This window comes from Leucoraja erinacea, chromosome 16 (assembly GCF_028641065.1).
Source record: "Leucoraja erinacea ecotype New England chromosome 16, Leri_hhj_1, whole genome shotgun sequence".
Taxonomy (NCBI): Eukaryota; Metazoa; Chordata; class Chondrichthyes; order Rajiformes; family Rajidae; genus Leucoraja; species Leucoraja erinaceus.
The window spans coordinates 22169514-22190791 of NC_073392.1; the positions used below are offsets into that span (position 1 = coordinate 22169514).

General features: G+C 43.9%; 1 protein-coding gene across 2 annotated transcripts in view; it reads left to right on the top strand.

Annotated features, from left to right (window-relative positions):
* Positions 1 to 18838: 18838 nt before the first annotated feature.
* Positions 18839 to 21278, top strand: part of LOC129704596 (cadherin-related family member 4-like) — a 38255-nt gene continuing 35815 nt past the window's right edge. For both annotated transcript variants that reach the window (XM_055647824.1, XM_055647823.1), the window contains exons 1-2: positions 18839 to 19073; positions 21012 to 21038. In XM_055647824.1, the coding sequence (XP_055503799.1) occupies positions 18854 to 19073; positions 21012 to 21038 (247 nt within the window). In that variant the 5' untranslated portion in view covers positions 18839 to 18853. The remainder of the gene's footprint in view (positions 19074 to 21011; positions 21039 to 21278) is intronic.

Genomic DNA, 21278 nt, shown 5'->3' on the forward strand with positions numbered 1-21278 from the left:
CCAACCCCCAGTGCTCCAGTTTCCTCCCACGTGCCAATGAAGTGCAGGTTTGCAAGTTAATTGGCCACTGTCAATTGCCCTTAGTGTGTAGGTGAGTAGTAGAATCAGGGTAGATAATGGGAACGTGAGGCAAATGGGAAAATCATTGGGTTGTGTGACAACATTGATCCAATGGGCTGAAAGCCTCCATCTAGTTTGTTTAAAAAATCCTGAAATGTAAAGCAGGTAGGTGGAAATGAGCTTTGTCTCATTGGAACAGGCAGAAGAGAATAATTGGCCTCTACTCTCTCACCCAATGCAGGAAGTGAGGTGTGGGGACAGACTTCAGGCACATAGTTTATACTAGAGGAAGGCTGTTATATTTTCACCTAAATGTCCCAAAGTCATTGTTGAGTCAGCAATGGATAGAACTGCTCTCAAGCCTCCATAGAAAGGAAATCCACACAGTCAGTCTGAGCTTGTCTTCCAGGTAAACCCGACGGCACCCTGCATCATTCCAATATGGCTGAGCGAGAGGGGTAGGAGTAGTGTGATGGGTTGGGAGAGGGAGAGGTCAGACAGTTTCTAACAGAGAATTCTAACATTCGGGATCACATATCTATTTAAAACCTGTTTTCAGTTTCTGCTCACCATTTGATTACATTCATTCACCATGTGGCATTGCTAATTTCCTTGAGGACACTGTGTTGAGCCTCTATCAGTAGTCAGGTAATCAGGTTCAGCCAACAGGCATTTCATTGTGAGTTCCGTAGGTCTGAGCCAACAACATTTTGAGAAAGGCAACATTTTTCCAAACTTTTAATCTGGGTGAATTGAAGGGAAGTGTGAAGGTGCTGGGGTTCCTGGAGAGATTGATGGGGAAGAGGGGTGAAGGGCAGTGGGGGAGGGGGATAGTGTGAATAGTGACAGTGTTTGCACTGAAGGATACACCCTGTATATACTGCACATCACTGTGGGTGCATTGATTATTCCGGGTAGTAGATGTGGCAGGAATCAAACACGAGGCGTAATATCAAGGTTCAGTACTGCAAATGGGGCATCCTTCACCTGGGCAAGTGGAGGGCATTCTGCCTACCTTTCCCTCTTACTATACTCCTCCTATCTCTCCTTTCCTCCTTCCCTTCATTCCTCTACACTCCTCCTACCTATCCCTCCATTTCACCACTTCTCCTAACCCTCCCTCCATCCATCTATTCCATCACACTCATCCTACCTTTCCATTCTCCAAAATACCTCTGATCTTTCCGTCCCTCCCACCGGGCCATCGCATTCCTCCTACCTCTCCCTCCCTTCACTGCATCACATTCCTCTAACTCTGCCTTCCATAGTTCCACCACACTCCTCCTGCCTCTACTTCTCTCATTCCAGCATTCCTTCTACCTTTCCATCCCTCCATTCCACCACTTCTCTTACCTCTCCCTCCCTCCATTCCACCACAGTCCTTCTACCTCTCTGTTTCTCCCTCGTTCTTTCACACTCACCCTAACTGTCTTCATTACATCCTACTCCTCCTCCTCCTCCCTCCCTCCCTCCCTCCCTCCCTCACTCTCTTGCACTTCTCCCGCTCTGTTCATTCCTGTGCACCGTGTTTTATTCCTGTTAATTATTTCCTACATCTTACCTGAGGTCTTTTTGTTCAATCTTCCAAATGCATCTTACACAATTGCACCGTAGATTGCTGGGTCTGAGTACACAATAACCAATGGCAGAGCTTCAGCTGCCTTAACAGTGATGGAATTGAGTCGGGGGAGCAATGAATGGTGTTACCCCTGGGAGACGGGGGCAGGCAACCAAAGTAATGATAGCAGAAATTAGCTCCTGCTACAGCCTGAAGCAAATGCAACCACTTTGCTGCCGCACAATGGATCCCATGAGCACCATGAAAGCCGGAATAGTGCTCATTTTACAATGATCATAAACAGCGTGTGTACAACATTCTGAGAGAAGGCAGCAATACATTCAGAGCCAGTAATCTCTCTGAAGCTGCTGCACTTGGTGCTGAGTGGGTTTTGGGACTGGGCTCTTTGAACATTACAAGACCCATGTACAACCAGTGTTTCTCTTCATGGTTCAACAAGCTTCATAAGATCTATGAATGGGTGGAGTACATTGCTCAATTAGTAATCTAGAAATTCCAAGGCTTGGGCCACCAATGCAGAGATCCATTCAGATACCACCAGAGAAACAGTGGAATTTAGAATCATGAATAACAAAATAAAAACAATTAGTAACAACATTCACGACACTGCCAAAACATTGTAAACAGTTTTCATCTCAATCACCACCACAGTCTGTGACCTCCTGCCTGGCAGACCCTTCACCTACTGTTACTATTAAGCCAGAGTGTGAACACTGAGGAGTGTGCAAGGAGATTCTAGAGCAACACCATTCATACCTTGAAATGAGGGGCCAATCTAGGTAGAAAGTCCTCCATCTATTTAGGTCTGGCCTATATGTGATTCCAGGTTCTTGAATGTCCTCTAAAACAATCAAGCATGCTCCTCAATTGAAGTATCACATATGTGGTGAAATAGAGAAAGGGAAAATAGGACACATTGCATACCATTGTCCCAGGGACCAAATTCACACATGGGAAAGTTGCCCCCAGCTCAATTGACCTTGCACACACTTGAGGCCTGGTGTCTAAATTGAGAGATTTGTCCCACAGGCCAGTCAAGCAATTGTTTGACATAGTCATACTCACTAAGTTATACACAATGCCAGACTTCTTTGCCACAATTCTGGGTATGCCCTTGTCCCACCAGAGTACAACACAATGATATAATGTTTGGGGAAAGTATTCCTGGGACCATTGAGTCACAGATTCATGCAGCATGGAAACATGCCTATTGGTCCATCGTCCATACTGGCCATCAATCCTTTCTAACCTGTCCATTTTCCCTATATTCCAATTAACCCTCCCCCATGCCACCAACCCCAGACACTATCACTCACGTACGGTATACACTTACAGCAATGTACAGTAACCTACCAGCCCTCACAGGTTTGGGATGTCGAAGGACTCCAGAGCACCCAAGAGAAACTGAGCCCCCAACATGGTCTCTGATAAGACCCACAAAGTGTCAAGGCATTAGGTTAAATACGGGTCAGGAAACATCCTCCTATCATCTTCCTTGGTGATCTGTGCTAGTCCTTGCTGACCAACACTTGGGAGAAGCACAAAATGTACTCTAAATAAGGGGTTTCGATGCCCATCACCAGCAGGTGGCTCAGTAGCGTTATCACTGGTCGATTCTTGAAGTACATAGCTGCTGGCAGATAGTCAATCAACTAATAGGAGGCATAAATCTACACAAGGTCATCCTTCCCCACCCATCCATGTATCCATCCACAAAAGCAGGAGATCATCACACAGTTCTTGCGGAGAGAAAGTTTTGTTTTTACACTGAGGACATGCTCCAGCATGCTGTGTGACAGTTCAAATGTCATGACTCAGAACAAATCTGGAACCCCAAAGCTGGACATCCATTGAGCTCTGTGGACCATCTGAGGCAAAATGTGGACCACCACAATCTGTAACCGCGGCTTGCCCTCTTTCTATTTTATGAGGTCAAAACTTGAGAATCCAATCCTAGCTCAGTGATCACTGTAGATTGACATGCTGGGAGCACCCAGGTAAACATGTTGCCAACCAGACTTGCAAGCCAAAGAGCAAACGCAGCATTCAATAGATAGGTATCTGTGACCAACCAATGGAGCACCTCTGGTTGTGATGTACTGACAACACATTCATAGAGCTTAGTTCTCCATATTGGGAATGTGTTTAAGGGATAGCTACTGTTTCAATAAGAGCAAAGGCAAATGGGTATTACGATAATAATCTGATGACCATCAGCTGGAACCCTGTTATTGGGGCAGTCTCTCCAAACTTAGTTCACCAGAAACACTTGATGTAACAGGAAGAGTCATCTCATTTTTAGAATTCTCCACTGATATCACATCAGAAGAACTCTTTGTGAATCCCAGTAATCACCAAATACCAGATTCCTGTGCATCATTCATCTGCAAGCCAACAGCTCTTGGCTGGCAATGACCTTACCCAACTCACCCCAACAGCAGCAGGAAGCCAATGGTACATGGATTTTTTTGAGCTACAGCCAGACCGAGCGACTCCACAGAAGACAGCTGGTCAAATTAATATTGGCTTTCCCAGCTGCATCAGGCCATTGAATGGGAGACCTTCACACAGACTGTGGTGGAAAACTCAATACTCACTTTAAAAGGAGACTGGCAGATTCTATTTTCAGCACAAAATGACCATGTTAAAATATGCAATGAATCCTGCACCTTCCATCTCTGGGACTGTATGTACACTCAACTCAGAATCAATGCCGGTGCTTTCAGCAATCTCTGAAACCGCTCCACCACGTTGCTCCTTAAACCCACTTCTTTGAGGAAGAGTTTGGTCACCACTTCTGCCACTTCCCCCTTTGGTTTATTTGGTTTTCAGTCACACTACCATATGCAAATTTCTAAATAAATGGAAGCATAAAAAGGTAGAAAAGGGCACAATGTGCTGGAATCACTTGCAACTCAAAGTTGCTGCAGCAGGTAAGGCAGCATATCTGGAGAACATGGATAGGTGACATTTCGGGTCAAGGCATTTCTTCAGACCAATTCTTTCTGAACAAGGGACTCGACCCGAAACATCACCTATCTATGTTCCCCAGAAATGCTACCTTACCAGCTGTGTTACTCCAGCACTTTGTGTCTTTTTTGTGTGCTTTAAACCAGCATCTGCAGTTCCTTGTTTCTACCTTAAAAGGTAAGCTGATATTGGTAGAATGAAAACCAATACCTCTAATGTGAAAGAAATGTAGCAGCTTTTTCTAATCTGCATCAGTCTCCTTGGGCTCATCAATTGTGACATTGAGTGCGTGCAGGCAAGGAGAGTGCTGGAGTCTTGGAGAGGTACAGCATGGAAACAGGCCCTTCGGCACATTGAGTTTACACCGACCACATCAACCACCATTTACATCCCTTCCTTAATCCTACTTTTTAATCACACATTATCATCAACTCTCCCCAGATTCTATCACTCACTACACTCGGGCAATTTACATTGGCCAATGAACCGAATAACCTGGATGTGGGAGGAAACCAGAACGCCTGGGAGAGAATGTGAAAGTCCTACACAGAAACCACTGCGATCAGGATTGAACCCAGATTACTAGCGCTGTGAGGCAATAACTCTATCTACTGCACCACTGTGCCTCCCTGAGAGGACTGTAATCTTTCCACTGCTGGGAGACCCCTTGGCCTAACTGTTCTCCCAGACAACTCCATTGCTCAAAGAAGAATGCCCAACAGCCTAATCACCATCACCTAACAGTACTGTGTACACTTCATCATGTACACACTGCTCTTTTTGGGATCTTGCTGAGTGCCAATAGTCTGCAGGGTTCTTGTTCATTCAAAAGTATTTTCTTCACTCTAACGTTTGATTTTGGCCCAGACACCTACATGCAGTCTCACTTATTATGCACTGGACTAAAGCAGAATTGCTAAGTTCCAGTGAGGGTCGGCTAAACAAGTCAGAGACCATCTCCCAGAGTTCATCCCGGGATACAGCCTATGAAACCTGGACAAGGCAAGTCCAGGAAGTGTACAGAGGGCTGAGGAAAATAAGGGCAGAAGAAACCAGCCAGCTGTGACCACTTGCTGGGCGGAGCAGCAGCCTCATCCTTGGTGACTCATCTGAATTATGACAATGAAAATCTGCAAACCACAGGACTGGGAGCATATGGAATCAGCATGTAATATATGTGCGATATTGCATTCACGGAACCAATGATTCATTAATCACAGAGTAAAGTGTTAATGTTTGTGCTTGCGTTTTTGTTTCAGCTAAAATGGGTTATTTTAAACTTGCATAACCCAGATCCATTCCACAACCATGCTGCTCTGAAATGCACACTGCACCATCTCCATGGCAATGATTGGGAAGGAGTAGAGAGGAGCTTCTCTCATACATTGAGCTCCCCATAATAGATCTCTAATTGGCTTTTACAGGCTGTTAGCCGTGGAAATCTTTCAGTCAGTGGCAGAGGTTGTTTACCAGGCTGCTTATAAAAGCAGTTTATTACCTTGCCACTTGAAGTGCCCCATTGATTGAAATCTCTATCCAATTAAAAAAATCATACAAATGTCCACAAATATATTATATTAACGTGCATCTATTTGCAGATATGGACATTTAGAATGCACAAATATTTTGTGCATTGGCACACAGGGTGTGCTTAAAAGATGCACTTACATAGTTTTACCACTGCAGTGAAATAGTCTGCGGCTTTCACAGGATTACAACCTCACAATTTTGACTCTGTGCCAAAATGGATAATCAGTGGCTGGTCAAATAGATTATTTAATAAAACACTCAAATGATGAGTTGGGGAGTTTTAGGAATGGAATTTCAGAACCCAGGGCTAAATAGCTATGGATGATGGAGGAATGTGAATCAGGAATACCTTAGTCATCCCAAAAAATATTGGCTTCTGAGAGGTGTTGTTGGAGGAGATTACAAAGGTAGGGCGTGAGGGCAGAGGAGGATTTGAAAACAAGCACAGTTTTTTTTAAATTGAGCCACAAGGTGAAGAGTGAAGGGCCATGACGATACTATCATTTCCATATAGGTCGGCAGCAAAATATTTATCACTGAAATACCCCAAGACCAGTGGGTAGGCTGAATGAGTGCCAATGAGTATTGGGCTTTCTCCACGACCTGCTCACTGTCCAAAGGGGCATTACCATGTCTGTGGAAGATTCCCACACAGGACCAAATGAGGAACTTCCCCTTTTAACTAGTGTAAAACGCAATGAGACCACAACATGTTCATTTGTTTCCCGAGTAATTACACTGAGCCCAGCATGAGAGAGAGCTCTCTCATTTGCTGATGACAAAGAGTGCGGTGTAGTGTTGTTCACAGAAACCAGTGAATTAAAGGAGAACGCTGGGACTAGCTGCATCTTGATGCCTTTTATTTTCAGCTGCATCTTGATGACATTTATTTCCTTGCTTGGGGTTTGTTGTTGCTGCCAAAGCCACTGTCGATGTGCCTGTGCAGCTGCTCGTGCAGTTCCTTGCTGACCTGCAAGAGGGCAGTGCAGAGCAAACCTTCTCAATGTGGGGCTGACATGATGTAGGTTTTGGCAGGGTTCCATTCCCAAGAACTGTTACAATCATAACCCAGCATAAGTACCACAGGTAGTGGAAAGAGAAAAGAAACAGCATGCAGAATATAGCGTTACACCGACAGAGAGAACATATCAAATATGTTCGGGAATTCAGCCTTAGGGCCGTACAGGAATTTGATATTAACGGTGAAGAAGTATCACTGAATTTGGTGATACATGGTTTCAAGCTTTTGTATCTTCTGCCTGACAGGGCTGTAGAGTCACAGAGCTGTGCAGTACAGATATAGGTCCTTTGGTCCATCTTGTCCGTGGCAACCAATTTGAAAGTTGTAATAATATCAGCTTCCATAGCTTCCTCTGGCAACCCATTCCAGACAAGTGAGTGAAAAGGTTATCCCTGATCTAAATCTTCCCTTTCATCATAAACCTATGGCCTCTAGTTTTAGACATTATCATTTTATGTGCTCCTATAGTGTAAGTGGTTCTTGATTATGTTGGCTCTTGTTGAGGATGACACAGTGGTTCAGCAATTAGAGCTACTGCCTCACAGCACCAGAGACCCAGGTTCGATCCTGATCTCAAATAGTATCTGTGTAGAGTCTGCATGTTCTCCTTGTGACTATGTAGGTTTTGTCCGGGTGCTCTGGTTTTCTACTACATCTCAAAGACGTGTAGTTTTGTAGGTGAATTGGCCATTGTAAGGAAGAATCAAGGTTAAGCAGAGCAAGGACAAGAAATCCCTCTTGGCAATCCAAGAGAGAGTTAGCCTCTCGAGTGTGTCCTTTTTACTATTTAGTGGTACTGCTTAATGGCATGGAGTTTCTTGTAGCAATTATAATTGGCTATACCTTCAATAATGTATATCGCACACAGTCATTCAAGACTGATGTTGCTGTACTCCCTCCCCTCTGATGATGTGGTTAACTCACTGATGAAATCACTTCTAGAGTTGACAGTGTGAATTGCTTCATTAACAAACAAAGAGCCCTGAAGGATATTGTGAGGGTTTAATTATACATCCTTGGTATATCTGGATGACCACATGATCCCTTAATTCTCGACTCCTCCCACATCCCAGATGGAATAATACATCCAATATCTTGCCCAAGGGTGACTGTGGAAATGCATGGCTAAACACTGAGCTGGCTGTGACACAGTGAGCTCCAGTGGGCTGTGAGGAAGCATAGCCTCACCATGGTCACCGTCCAGTCACTGGAGGAGTGGATGGACAGGAGATAGACGGACTTTGATGTTCTCTAGAAGTTTTTACTGTGCTCGTAGTATCAGTCGTCAATGAGGTATGGTATCACCCCAGACAGCCACATGAGTGGCAATGGTGATATGTGCAAACACCACTACAAATAAAACCAGCACATTGAATGTATAGTCCGACACTAAGAGTGTATTAAGAGCTTCTCATTTTACATTATTTTTATAAATACAGTTTTTACAGTTACCTTCATTTGTGGCTGTATACGGCTGTGCTCAGAACTATATTCAGACACCAAGTGCTACTATGTGCTGAGGTTCTACCTGTCCCTGGTGTTGTGAATGACGAGACTGACCCTGTTGCTGCATAATGTTACAGACATTGCCGCACTCCCTGTCCTTTCCGGAAAAGTTATCCCGAAAACACAATCCATCAGGCAACATCCTGCAGACACTGCGGGACAAGGACTCGATGGTCCAGTGGGGTGTTTCCCTAATCAGACTGTCCAACTCATCTGACAACATGCCTCATTGTCAGAGCTCACACAGAATTAATGGAACGAGCCTGATTCCCTATGTGTGGGTGATCTTTCCTTTCATGATGCCAGCCTTTCCATACTCATATGGAAATGTGCTGAAGGAAACCGATTTGTTTTCATGCCCTTATGATGTTTAATCTGATTTGTTCCCCACAGATTCCTTACAGATTAATCTCTAATTGTTGAGGCATTTGGGGTATGGTGTTCAGATTTGATCGCCATGCTATAGGAAAGATGCCATTACCTCAAGGGCCGTGAGGGCTTCTAGTTTAGGGAGAGGTTGGACAAGCGAGGGTTTTATTCTGTGGAATGTAGGAGACTCTAGATCTTATAGTGGTGCATAAAATAGATAGGGTAGACAGTCAAAGCCTTTTTCCCAGGGTGGAAATGTCCAACACTAGAAGGTGTAGCTATAAGTGAGATGGGGAAAATGTAATGGTGATGTGTGGGGCAAGAGTGTGGTTGGTGCCTGGAACATGTTGCCAGAGGAGATGGTGGAAGCAGATACTATAGTGGCGTTTAATAGACTTTTAGATACTCACATTGAAGTGCAAGGAAAAGAGGGACATAGATCATCTGCAGACAGATGTGATCAGTTTAACTTGACATCATATTCAACACATCCGGGGGCGCTGCATGATGGCTGCCTCTGCCTACAGTCTGTTTGTTTTTCTGTCTTTTTTTAATTTTTGGTTTGTTTGGGGTATGTTTTGGAGGATTTTTTTTCAGTTTTTTATGTGGGGGAAGGGGGTTGGGTAAGGGGGGGAACCATTTTTCCGTCTCTTCCTGGTGAGGATACAACTATTTTCCGAGTCGCGCCCTCGTCCCCCTCCTCGCGGCCTACCAACTGGATTGGCGCGGCCTTTCCTGCCGGGGCTTCAGCAGCTTCAGCCAGAGCTTCAACAGCGGCGGCGCAGCACTGGATACATCACAGAGCGGGCAATGCCTCACTTGGGATCGCCGTTTGAAGCTCCGGAGTGTTAGGCCTGCTGCATCAACATCGCGGAGCTGTGGTTTGTAGAGCTCCCAGCACGGGCGGCGCTGACCAACATTGCGGAGTCCTGGGACCCTTTGCCGTTGAATCTCCACCTAGCTCGGCCTGAGGACTTCGGGAGCCGCGGACTCCAGTAGGAAGTGGCCGATTCGGTGGTCCAAGCCGCTGAGGATGTTCTTCCGTTCCAACGTCAGAGTTCCATCGTCCCGGCGAGAGGGCCTGAACATCGGGATCACCCGTAGCGATGACTGCGGGGGGCTCGGTAGTCCCCGACCACGGGTGAACATCGGGGAACATGAACGAGGAGGTTGACTGAAATTTTGTGCCTTCTTTCACAGTGGGAAACTTTGATACCGCTGTGGGGATGTTTGTGTTATGGACTATCGTGTTCTGTGCTTTTATTTTGTTTTATTCATATGGCTGTATGGGGAAAAAGCATTTAGTTGTCTAAGTACTTGTACTATGGACAATGACAATAAAGTTGAATCAAATCAAATCAAATATTGTGGGCTGAAGGGCCTATTCCTGTGCTGTACTACGTTCCCGTGCTGTGTTCTATTTTCTATGTAAAATCGTAGGGGGCATAGATAGGGTGAATGGCAAAGATTTATAGGGTTATGGCTATAGGGTTAAAATAAGGCAAATAGGATTCACGTCGTGGGGCATCTTGATCAGCATGGATGAGTTTGGCCGAAGTGCCTGTTTCCGTGTTGTATGGCTATATGACTAATCAAAGAGCAACCCGAATAATGAGGCATTGACTGCAGAATTAACCCATCCTTAAATCGGGACCATTATATTCTGTGAGGCTCCTGATGTCTTTCATCCTCCAGGCACCTTACTAATGGATTTTAATATTAGCAACTTCTGCACTAATGGATTTTAATATCTGCAACCTTCTTGCAATACTTTATTCTTGCTGCGATGATTGACTTCACATTATCACAGCGAACAAACCTGCTGGGTGGCCCGTTAAAGCTTGTTGTGTGCATAAATATTTAATGATTACAGCATTTATCCTTTGACTGATAACAGTGGAGCTCGCCATTAATTTGCTTTCAGTCACAGGAGCCACTCTCAGGGTTGGGAATAAACCTGCAAAATATTATGATTTTTACACCTGAAACTTGCAATTGAAACATTATTTAACTCTAAATCCCCTCAGCATTGAAATCCTAAGATGGGCACACTACACCTGTTCTGCCTTTTTAATCAATGATTCCTTTGCACCAACAATTATCAGCTAACTGCAGCACTCGATCCATTGGGCACACGGAAGCTCCAGGCAGGGCAACGGCATCTGACTTCCTCTAGCAACAAGCTCTGTCACATCCCTATCAATTCCCTTTGACACTTTGGCCACCCACCTACACTACGGATAATTTACAGCGGACAATTAACCTACCAATCTGCACATCACTGGGAATGTGAGAGGAAACTGGAGCAATGGGAGAAACCCTGGTCATAGGGAGAAGGTGCAGATTACACATAGGTCAGAATCTAACCCGTTTGCTTCGAGCTGATTGCTACATCACTGTGCCTTAAAGGGCCTGTCCCACTCGGGCGACCTAATCCACGAGTTCTGGCGAGTTTGCCCTCGACTCACTCGCAGCATGGTCGACACGAGGTCGTAGGAGGTCTTTGTAACTCTCCTTCATGCTCGAGAATGGTCTCCGCATACTCGAGGCCTCAGCTAGGTTGCGGCGTTTTTTTTCAATATGTTAAAAAATGCCCGCGAGTAAAAAAAGGCCGCCATGGAAAAAATCAATACTTTTTTTACTCGTAGGTTTAGTCGTAGCAGGTCGTAGTAGGTCGGCATGTTAGTCGTAGGTAATCGAAGGTAGTCGAAGGTAGTCGTAGATAGTCTTCATCATAGTCAAAGGGAGGTTGAAGGAGATCGAAGGAGGTCGTCTTTACTCTCCACTATTCGGTGTCCAATTTTCCCGAAGTTAGTCGTAGCTAGTCGAAGCTGGTCTTCAACATAGTCGAAGGAGGTCGAAGGAGGTCTTCTACATAGTCGAAGGAGATCTTCAAAATGTCATTTTTTCAAACTCTTCTAAACTCGCCAATTAGGTCGCCCAAGTGGGACAGCCCCTTAAGTTTCGTCTTATTTCTCTTGTCTCCTCTCCTTGTCACATTTCCTTCGGACAAAACTAAATTTCTGATCATGTTACAGGTGCAACTGAAGTGGAAGTTGTCAAACCTTAATCCAGCAGCTTGCTGCATGTGCATCAAATATTCACAAGAAATTTATGTTTATGTGAATTAATAGTTGAACCTTTGCTCTTCTAATCTTTGTTCTTTTTCAGTTTTAAAATGCTTGCAGATGATCAGTCTTGTTAGTTTTTCATTGCATTCTCAATGGTCTCTTTAGCAAGGTAAAGGTGGATGAAAATGCGCTGGAATTAATGCTTGGGATATAAATCAAGTCGCTGCAGATTAAACAATTAATTGGTCAGCATCTTAAAAATCCATTGACTGTAAATAAATTGTTTAATTTGTGTGCTTTAAATGTCAGGTCATCTAATCTTAATCTCGGTAAATGCGTTTTCAAATATTTGCGGTGGTCAAATCTGTTCCCTCTTTGGATTCATCCCTGCTGAACATGACTGTTGACACTACCTCCAGCACAATGCCTGGCTATGCGTTCATCATCACAGTGCACACATCATCCTCCCCCATGGAATCTTTTACCATTATCATAAATCAGCGACTCTCAGTATTTGCAGCCTTGCCCTGGAAATAGTTTCTCTATTTTAAATATTACTGCAGGTTCAGAGTGGCACAGTGGCGCAGCACCTCACAACACCAGATTCCCAAGTTCGATCCTGACCTTGGATGCAGTCAGTCTTTGCACTTTCGCCCTGTGCCCATGTGAGGTTCCTCTGGATGCTCCAGTTTCCTCCCACATCCTAAAGACGTGCTGGTTTGCAGGTTAATTGGTGTCTGCCCATTGCCCCAAATGTGTAGGGAGTGGATGGCAAAAGTGGGATGACGTAGTGTAAATGGGTGATCGATGGCCGTGTGGGCTTGATTGGTCTAAGGGCTTGTTTTCATGCTTTATTTTTCAATCAATTCAATCAAAGTTAATTTTGGTGGTGGCAACAAGACAACAAATGTGCACCATGGATTAGGAAAGATAGTTTGCATAGGAGCAAGACTATAGTTTTACATTGAATCACACCGAGTTCAAGAAAGCCTTAGATAGTCTTACAATTATAAATATGAATGCACAACGTATATTAAACAAAGTTGGAGAGTTTCAGCCATAGTTATTAATGTGGTAGTATTGATTAAGAAGGATCTTGCCATGCAAGTGAGAGAAGATTTCCTGGATGTCAAGAACAGTGTCTACTTGGTTAAAATTAAGGAACAAAATCTACTTGTGTTGCTGGCTCGAAGGGCCGAATGGCCTACTCCTGCAACTATTTTCTATGTTTCCCATGTTTACTTGGAGGATTGTACAGGCTGCTGAATGGTGGGGAGGATGTAGAGGTGCAATTTTACAGGGAAATTGTGCAGGCACACAAACGTCATAACGAATTCAGCCACCCTCATAAGCAATGGAAGACTAATATTGTAAGGGAAAGAAGAAGAAGAGGAATCTCAGAATTTTGTATGAGACATTCATGACCAGTATATTTCAACATGTAGTGAGAGGCATCATGGACTTATTTCTGGGGAATGAGATGGAGCAATTGAAGTGATGGAGGAACATTTTGGGGACAGTTATCAAACCAAATGGTTGAAACAATAATGGAAAGTGGTATACGCCATTCGTAAGATAAAAATAACCTATTGGAAAAGGGCCATTTTAAATGGGATAAAAAGATTCGGCCCAGGGCTAAAATGGAATCAAAAGCTGGCAGACATCATCATTGAACAATGGTTTGGGTGCATTCCAATTAGAGGGAAACATAGTGGAATTAAAATTATTATTTTGATGATCAAAGGGATAGAGGGTTGAATAAAACATTACAAGTGTGTATGACAGATATCAGAGATACAACATCAAAACATCCAGGCTGATTGCAGGAAGCAGAGGGAAAAGAATAGGGAACATAACTCAAGTTAAGATTCGGCAACCGTTTCACTGAACATGTGCGCTCGGTCTGCCCAGGCCTACTGCCTGTCCAGCAGAATATTCCCAGCACATTCTGTTTTCATTTCTGAATTTCCAGCATCAGCAGTATATCTTTGATTATCAATAACGTTGTACCATGGTTTCTCACAGTTATATGTGTAAGAAGGAACTGCAGATGCTAGTTTAAACCGAAGATAACACAAAAAGCTGGAGTAACTCAGCCTGACAGGCGAGACCCAAAACATCACCCATTCCTTCTCCCTGGAGATGTTGCCTATCCCGCTGAGTTACTCTAGCTTTTTGTGTCTATCTCACAGTTATATTGCAGGTAGAAGAACACCTGTTGATTCTATAGGTGTGTGCCCCCTGCCTAGAGCTTCTGTTAGGGGATGCCAGGTCAGACACAGGAATTTATTCATAGCCATTAAAACAGTCCAACTGAATTGCATCTAGAATTTCTAGTATTAATATAAATCAGTTCTTTATTAACAATCTTTGGAGTGGATAGTGTGTCAGTGAAGAAAGTTGAATGCTTGCCAGACCGTCATAATGAAAGACTGTGCGTTCACAGAGCACAAAAACCCTGGTTACAGAGCAGAATGTTGTAGCCGTTATTCTGAACAGCCGCTCGGAGCTGCACACCATCTGCCGAGTGGTTTGGCCTTTTGCAGTTGGATTAGTTCATGTGGAAAACTAAACCATACCTCAGTTACTTTTTTATTTATGGTTGCCATGTTGTATGCTTGATTGGACAATGCTACTGAATTAGACTGCTCAATTTAACATGCGCTGGCTGTGTTTGAAGAACCATTTTAGAATGAGATTTACAACCTGACCCTTACCTAGTCTGTTTGGTGGAAGCACTTAGAGGAAGTTTTCAATTTGAATGTAAATCACACTGTCTTGGAGATGGAATTGTCTTAAGGCATTTTACTCAATATTTAACATGGGCCTAGGTGTATTTGGGGCAATCCAAAGGGAGTTTGTCACCTTCATTGCATTTAATGGCTCATTCATTTAATACTCTGGTGTTAATATCATTTGACACTTCCACATAATGTCTGACATCCCTTGCTATTAGTAGGAGCACTTTCACAAAACATATCGTAAAATCATTAACACAACCCATATCCCAGTCCCTCAAATTGCTACAGCAAGAGGGCAATAACCTGTATGATGCAAAGGGTGGATAATCTCTGGTATATAACATCAGTTAGTTATGGAAGTCATTGAAGAGTGAGATCTTCAGTTGGCAATTGGGATGTAGAATTCCAAAGTGAGAATCATGGATGGTAATTTTCCCAGCCGAGAGTTCCATTGCAGTGGACCAGTGTTGGAGGAAGGATATTATAACCTTTGGTCATTTCCAACGAGTCAGTAAAATGTCTAATTAACAATTTCCATCACTTGTTTACATTCATAAGTCTCATTAATGAGCTCTCCTCTATATATTGGATTTCTTCCCTCCCCAATCTCAGTCCTGATGCAGAGTCTAGACCCGGAAAACAACCAACCCTACACCTCCACAGATGACGTTTGACCCATTGAGTATTGGGAGGTGCAGCAGTAGAGTTTCTGCCTTACAGTGCCAGAGACCCAGATTCAATCCTGGCTATGGATGTTACTGTAGGTGCTCTTTGCAGTTTGCACGTTTTCCTTGTGACAATGTGGGATTTCTCCTGGTGTTCCGGTTTTATCCTACATTTTGGACACCATATCTGAGGAAGGATGTGCTGGCTTTGGAGAGAGTCCAGAGGAGGTTTACAAGAATAATCCCAGGAATTAGTAGGTTTACCTATGATGAGCGTTTGTCGGCACTGGGCATGTACTCGCTTCAGTTTGGAGGAATGAGAGGCGACCTCATTGAAACATACAGAATAGTGAAATGCTTGGATAGAGTGAATGTGGAGAGGATGTTTCCACTAGTGGGAGAGTCTAGTATTAAAGGTCACAGCCTCAGAATTAAAGGATGTTCTTTTAGGATGGAGATGAGGAGACATTTCTTTCATCAGAGTGTGGTGAATTTGTGTAATTATTTGCCATAGAAGGCTGAGGAGGCTATTTCAGTGGATATTTTTAAGGCTGAAATAGATAGATTCTTGATTAGTCCAGGTGTCAGAGGTAATGGGGAGAAGGCAGGAGAATGGGGTTAGGAGGGAGAGATAGATCAGCCATAATTGAATTTCGGACTAGACTTGATGGGCCGGGTGGCCTAATTCTACTCCTATCACTTATGACCTATGATTCCAAAAACATGAGGGTTTGTAGGTTAATTGTCTTCTGTAAACTGCCCCAAGTGTGTAGGATAGAACTAGTGTATGGGTGGTCGCTGGTCAACATGTATTCGGTGGGCCGAAACACCTGTTTCCACGCTGTGTCTCTAAACTAAACTAAACTATTTTAAACTGCTACAGATGTACTGTAGAAAGTATGCTGACTGGTTACATCATGGTCTAGTATGGCAATTCTATGCACAGGAATGCAAGAGGCTGCAGATCATGGTGAAACCTCAACCTGGTAAAGCAGGAATCCAATATCCTGGGGTTGGTAGACTCCAAGATAACTGGAATGGCTGACCTGCTGTTGCCTTCAATTGCCTCCACCCCATCTTCAGTCTCAATGCCTTCTGCCGGCTAATTAGCCAAGAAGAATTCCCATGGGACAAAACACGGATCAGTAAAGGGAGATACTGCTGAATACAACACATAGTAACAGGTCCTTCAGCCCAAAATGTCTCTGCCGAATATAATGTCAATTTTAACTGTACATCTGCCTGCAAGTGGTCTACAACCCTCCCTCCAATCCCTACCTCTTCACGTCTCAGCGAAAATGCCTTTTGAACATTGCTATCATATATGCTTCCACCACTCGCCTGACAGTGCATTCAGACACTACTGACCTCTGTGTAAAAAACTTGCCTCATAAACCTGCTTTATCTTTCCACTCTCACCTCAAACCCCCGGATTTAGATTGCCTGCTGACCGTCGCCTCTCTCGTCCAATTGGCGCCCTTGATCATCAGTCCCAAACCCACTGTCTCACGGAAAGCGGAGATTTTTAATAGATTTTTTTCCACCGAATTTCTAAATCCGGACTACAAAACATGGGGGGGATTGTTCCCCACCTCTCAAAACATGGGGGGAGGGGCGTGTCCCCCTGTCCCCCCCCCGTGATTTCGGCCCATGGAAGCAAGCCATTACCCCTTAAGAATAAGGAGTAAGGCATTTAGAACGGAGATGACAAAATACTTTTTCACACAGAGAGTTGTGAGTCTGTGGAATTCTCTGCGGTTCTCTGGATACTTTCACGAGAGAGCTTGATAAGGCTCTTAAAGATAGCGGAGTCAGGGGATATGTTTTCTTACAGAGAGTGGTGAGTGTGGAATTCTCTGCCTCAGAGGGCGGTGGAGGCAGGTTCTCTGGATGCTTACAAGAGAGAGCTAGATAGGGCTCTTAAAAATAGCGGAGTCAGGGGATATGGGGAGAAGGCAGGAATAGGGTACTGATTGCGGATGATCAGCCATGATCACATTGAATGGCAATGCTGGCTCGTAGGGCCGAATGGCCTACTCCTGCACCGATTGTCTATTGTCTATACCCTCAAGCCTGCCCTGACATTCAATACATTCATGACATCAGCTTAAAAAATAGAAACACTGGAAGAACTCATCCAGACAAGCTGCATCTGTGGAAAAAGTAATGTCACATTTTTTCCATGTAACACTTCTGTCACTGATCCCAAATGTATACTTTTTTTCTCTCTCCACAGTTGCTACTTGACTGAGTGAGTTCTTCTGGTGTTTACAGTTTTTTGTTACAGATTCCAAAATCTACAGTTTGATTTGTTTTCCTTTTTTGTGCTAAACCCCTCAATCCCCTGATCTTTCAAAACATGTATTTACCTTCTCATTGACTACCTGTGATGATACAGCCTCCACACTCCATGGGGTAGAAAGTTCCTGAGATTCACCTCCGTCTATGAGAAGAAAATTTCTGTGCACCTCAGTTTTAAATGGCCGCCCCTTTAAACTGCAACTCTTTTGCGACTCGTGAAAACATCTCAACGTTTACCCTGTGCCACACCTTAAGACTTTATGACTGAATAAAGTCAGCCCTCATTTTTCTAAACTCTAGGGAGTATAGACCAAACTAGTGTAGCCTCAGTTGACAGGACAACCCTCTCATCTCAGGAATTAGACTGGTGAATCCCCTTTAGACAGCTTTAAATGCAGCTATGTCATATCTACAGTATGAGGACTAAAGTTGTGCACAGTTCTTCAAGTGTGACATCACCAACACCCTGTAACAAATCCTCCCTATTCCTAAAATTTCAACTTCTTTGCAATAAATTGCACAGATTTGAAGAAATGGGAAAGATTTCCCCAGGATCCTGGCAAACATGGAATTATTACATTGCTGCTTCACATTGCTGTAATAAATTCTATTGCTTCACATTGCTGCATAAATTCCACAAGGCAGTGAAAAGAAAAGGACTAAAAAAAAAAGAAGATATTAAGCTCCTGGGCATGTCACAAATAAATGAATGGGGAAATGGACAGATAGGAATCCTTCATGAGCCAACCTCAACTCAATGAGCCAAATGGCTCTTAGTATATCATGAGGAAATATGGCAACCTGAAAGGAATAGAATTGTAGGATCAAGGCAGGGAGCTCCCCTGGCGTGGATTTGATTCATTCATCCTGCATTGCAAGCCTTTGTGCTTGTGATTTGTTGTGGATTCTGTGCTGTTATGTAGTGAGGACATGCCTGGTTGTTCGAATGAAAGGAGGGTCAGAAAGGTGCTGATTGGTTGTTTGAAGTGAAATGGGCAAAAGGCCTGGCAGAGAATTGGAGTGAAGTTAGACACTGATTGATGAGTTCAAGGGGAAGATTACAGTGGCTTGTGTTGGTTGGCCAGTTTTGTTTAGTGCTGTTACACCTGGTAACGCAGCCGTACTTGAAAAGCAGTGGGAGGCGAACTGCCACAAAGTGGGAGCTGGGATTACTGGATAACCCATTGCCGTTCCTAGGGGCCTGGATGATGGCTGCCCTCTCTTGCCTGGGACTGCTGCTCACTGTTGTTGTCTTTGAGCGTGAGTATCAACCTAGAGTCTCTGTCAGTCTTTCTAACATCACAGGGACAGGCTGGTTGGACAGTCTGGAACTGAGACTGGGATAAACTGGTCTCACTGAGACAGACTGTGATTGGAATAACCTATGATTAGGACGGGCTGAGATTGGAACAGGCTGGGATTGGGACAGGCTGGGATTGGGACAGGCTGGGATTGGAACAGGCTGGTCTCAATGAGATGGGTTGGGACTGGGACAGTTTGATCTACAGCTTGTCCCATGTTAAAGACCCCTGCAGATGAGAAGGGCCTCTCTGGGAATAACAGCCATTTATCATATTTCTTGCACCTTTTGCATTCTCCTATGACATGAAAGGAGGCCGTTCAGCCAATTAAGTCTATGCCAGCTCTCAGAGAAATCCCATTGCCCATTTATTTAATGTAGCCCCTACTATTTCCCACACCCATTTGATTCTCCCACGCTCACAATAGTGTAGGAGCAGATACAGTGCCAAAGACACAGCTCACTCACTCACTAAATCACTCACGCACTCGCTCACTCACACTCCAGCACTCACACCCATACACATTTGCTCATATACTCATTTATAGACACACTCACTTCCTTACACACTTACACTCACATTTATATACCCTCACACATTCACTCACACCTCCTCACACTCATTCACTTATATACACTCAATCCTTACACACATTCACTCACATACACATGCACACCCCTCACACTCACTCACATACACTCAAACATATTTACTCACACGTACACACTCATGCACTCATTCCAAAACTCTCACTCACACACAAAATCATCCTCACACTTACACACACTCACAAACACACCTCCACACACTCATTAACACACTCACACAACGTTCATTCACACATGCACAGACACACAAAACCCGCTCAAACGCACTCACGCCAATAGTCAGTTAGTCTGAAGAAGGTTCTCGACTCGAAACGTCTCCCGTTCCTTCTCTCCAGAGATGCTGCCTGTCCTGCTGAGTTACTCCAGCTTTTTGTGTCTATCTTCAATCTAAAAACAAGCATGTGGGGGAACCAGAACACCCAGAAAAAAACCCACACGGTCACTGGGAGAATGTACAAACTCCATACAGACAGCTCTGGAAATTAGGATTGAATCCAGGTCTCTGACCGTATGAGGGAGCTCTCCACCCGCTGTGTTGCTGCGTCATGCACACATTCCATTCTGTGCAGCAAGCAGAAGATGATTGTTCAGGAGGGGATAGTTTGAAGAAAGCCCGTTGGGAAGTTAGACCTGGAGACGACGTGGAGGGGAAGAGTAACGAGGTTTAGGAACACAATCGGGTGCGGGCTGGTCTGCATACGTGGTGTCGGAGGGAGAATACAGAAAGAAGAGGAGCCTCATCTTGGAGCAGGCATGTGGGCCACAGTGTGTGGGCATGACTGGAAAACTAAATGCGTGTGAGTACCTGTGCATACAAGCAGTTGTGAGCTTGTGTATATCCACATTGAAACAGTGCCTATACAGTGAGTGGGTAGGTGTATGTGTGGATATGAGTGAGTGTGTGTGTGCATCTGTACCACCCTCTAATATATTATTTCAAAATAATGTAAAGAATATCTAACACTTGAAAAAGATGAACGGGTTTAAATTCTCCAACTACTTCCTAGAATCTGCCTTGTTGCATTCTATGTTTAGGACATTTGTATTATTCAGATATTTAATCAAATCCATTTCATATTATTTTTATTCCAGGTGATTTTGGAGCCAAATGACAAATTAGTAAGTTTCTGTAAATAAAATGTTTCAAAAGAATGCACAGAATATTTGTTGTTTAAAAGAAATGGAAGGGTTTAAATTCTCCAACCATCTGAGAATCGACTTTGTTGCATGCTACATTTGAGACATCAGTATTAACTAATCATCAAATACCTTTCTTGTTAATTTTCCAGGTGATATTCGTGTCGGTGGACAAATTAGTAAGTCTCTGGAAATTATTTTTCAGCTTTAAACGGCTGTGAATTTGTAGCTGGAGTAATGGAGCAGGGAGAGGGGGTTGGGGAGAGGAGGAAGCTGCAAGCTGCTGTGGGAGGAGGGTATTCTCTGTCATGGCTGAACATCAACAAGGCAAAGAATCACTGAGGTGTGTAAAACGGGAGGCAATATGTACATAGTATGCTGCCACAAACAGCAAATGATGATGATTCTATTTGTGTTGT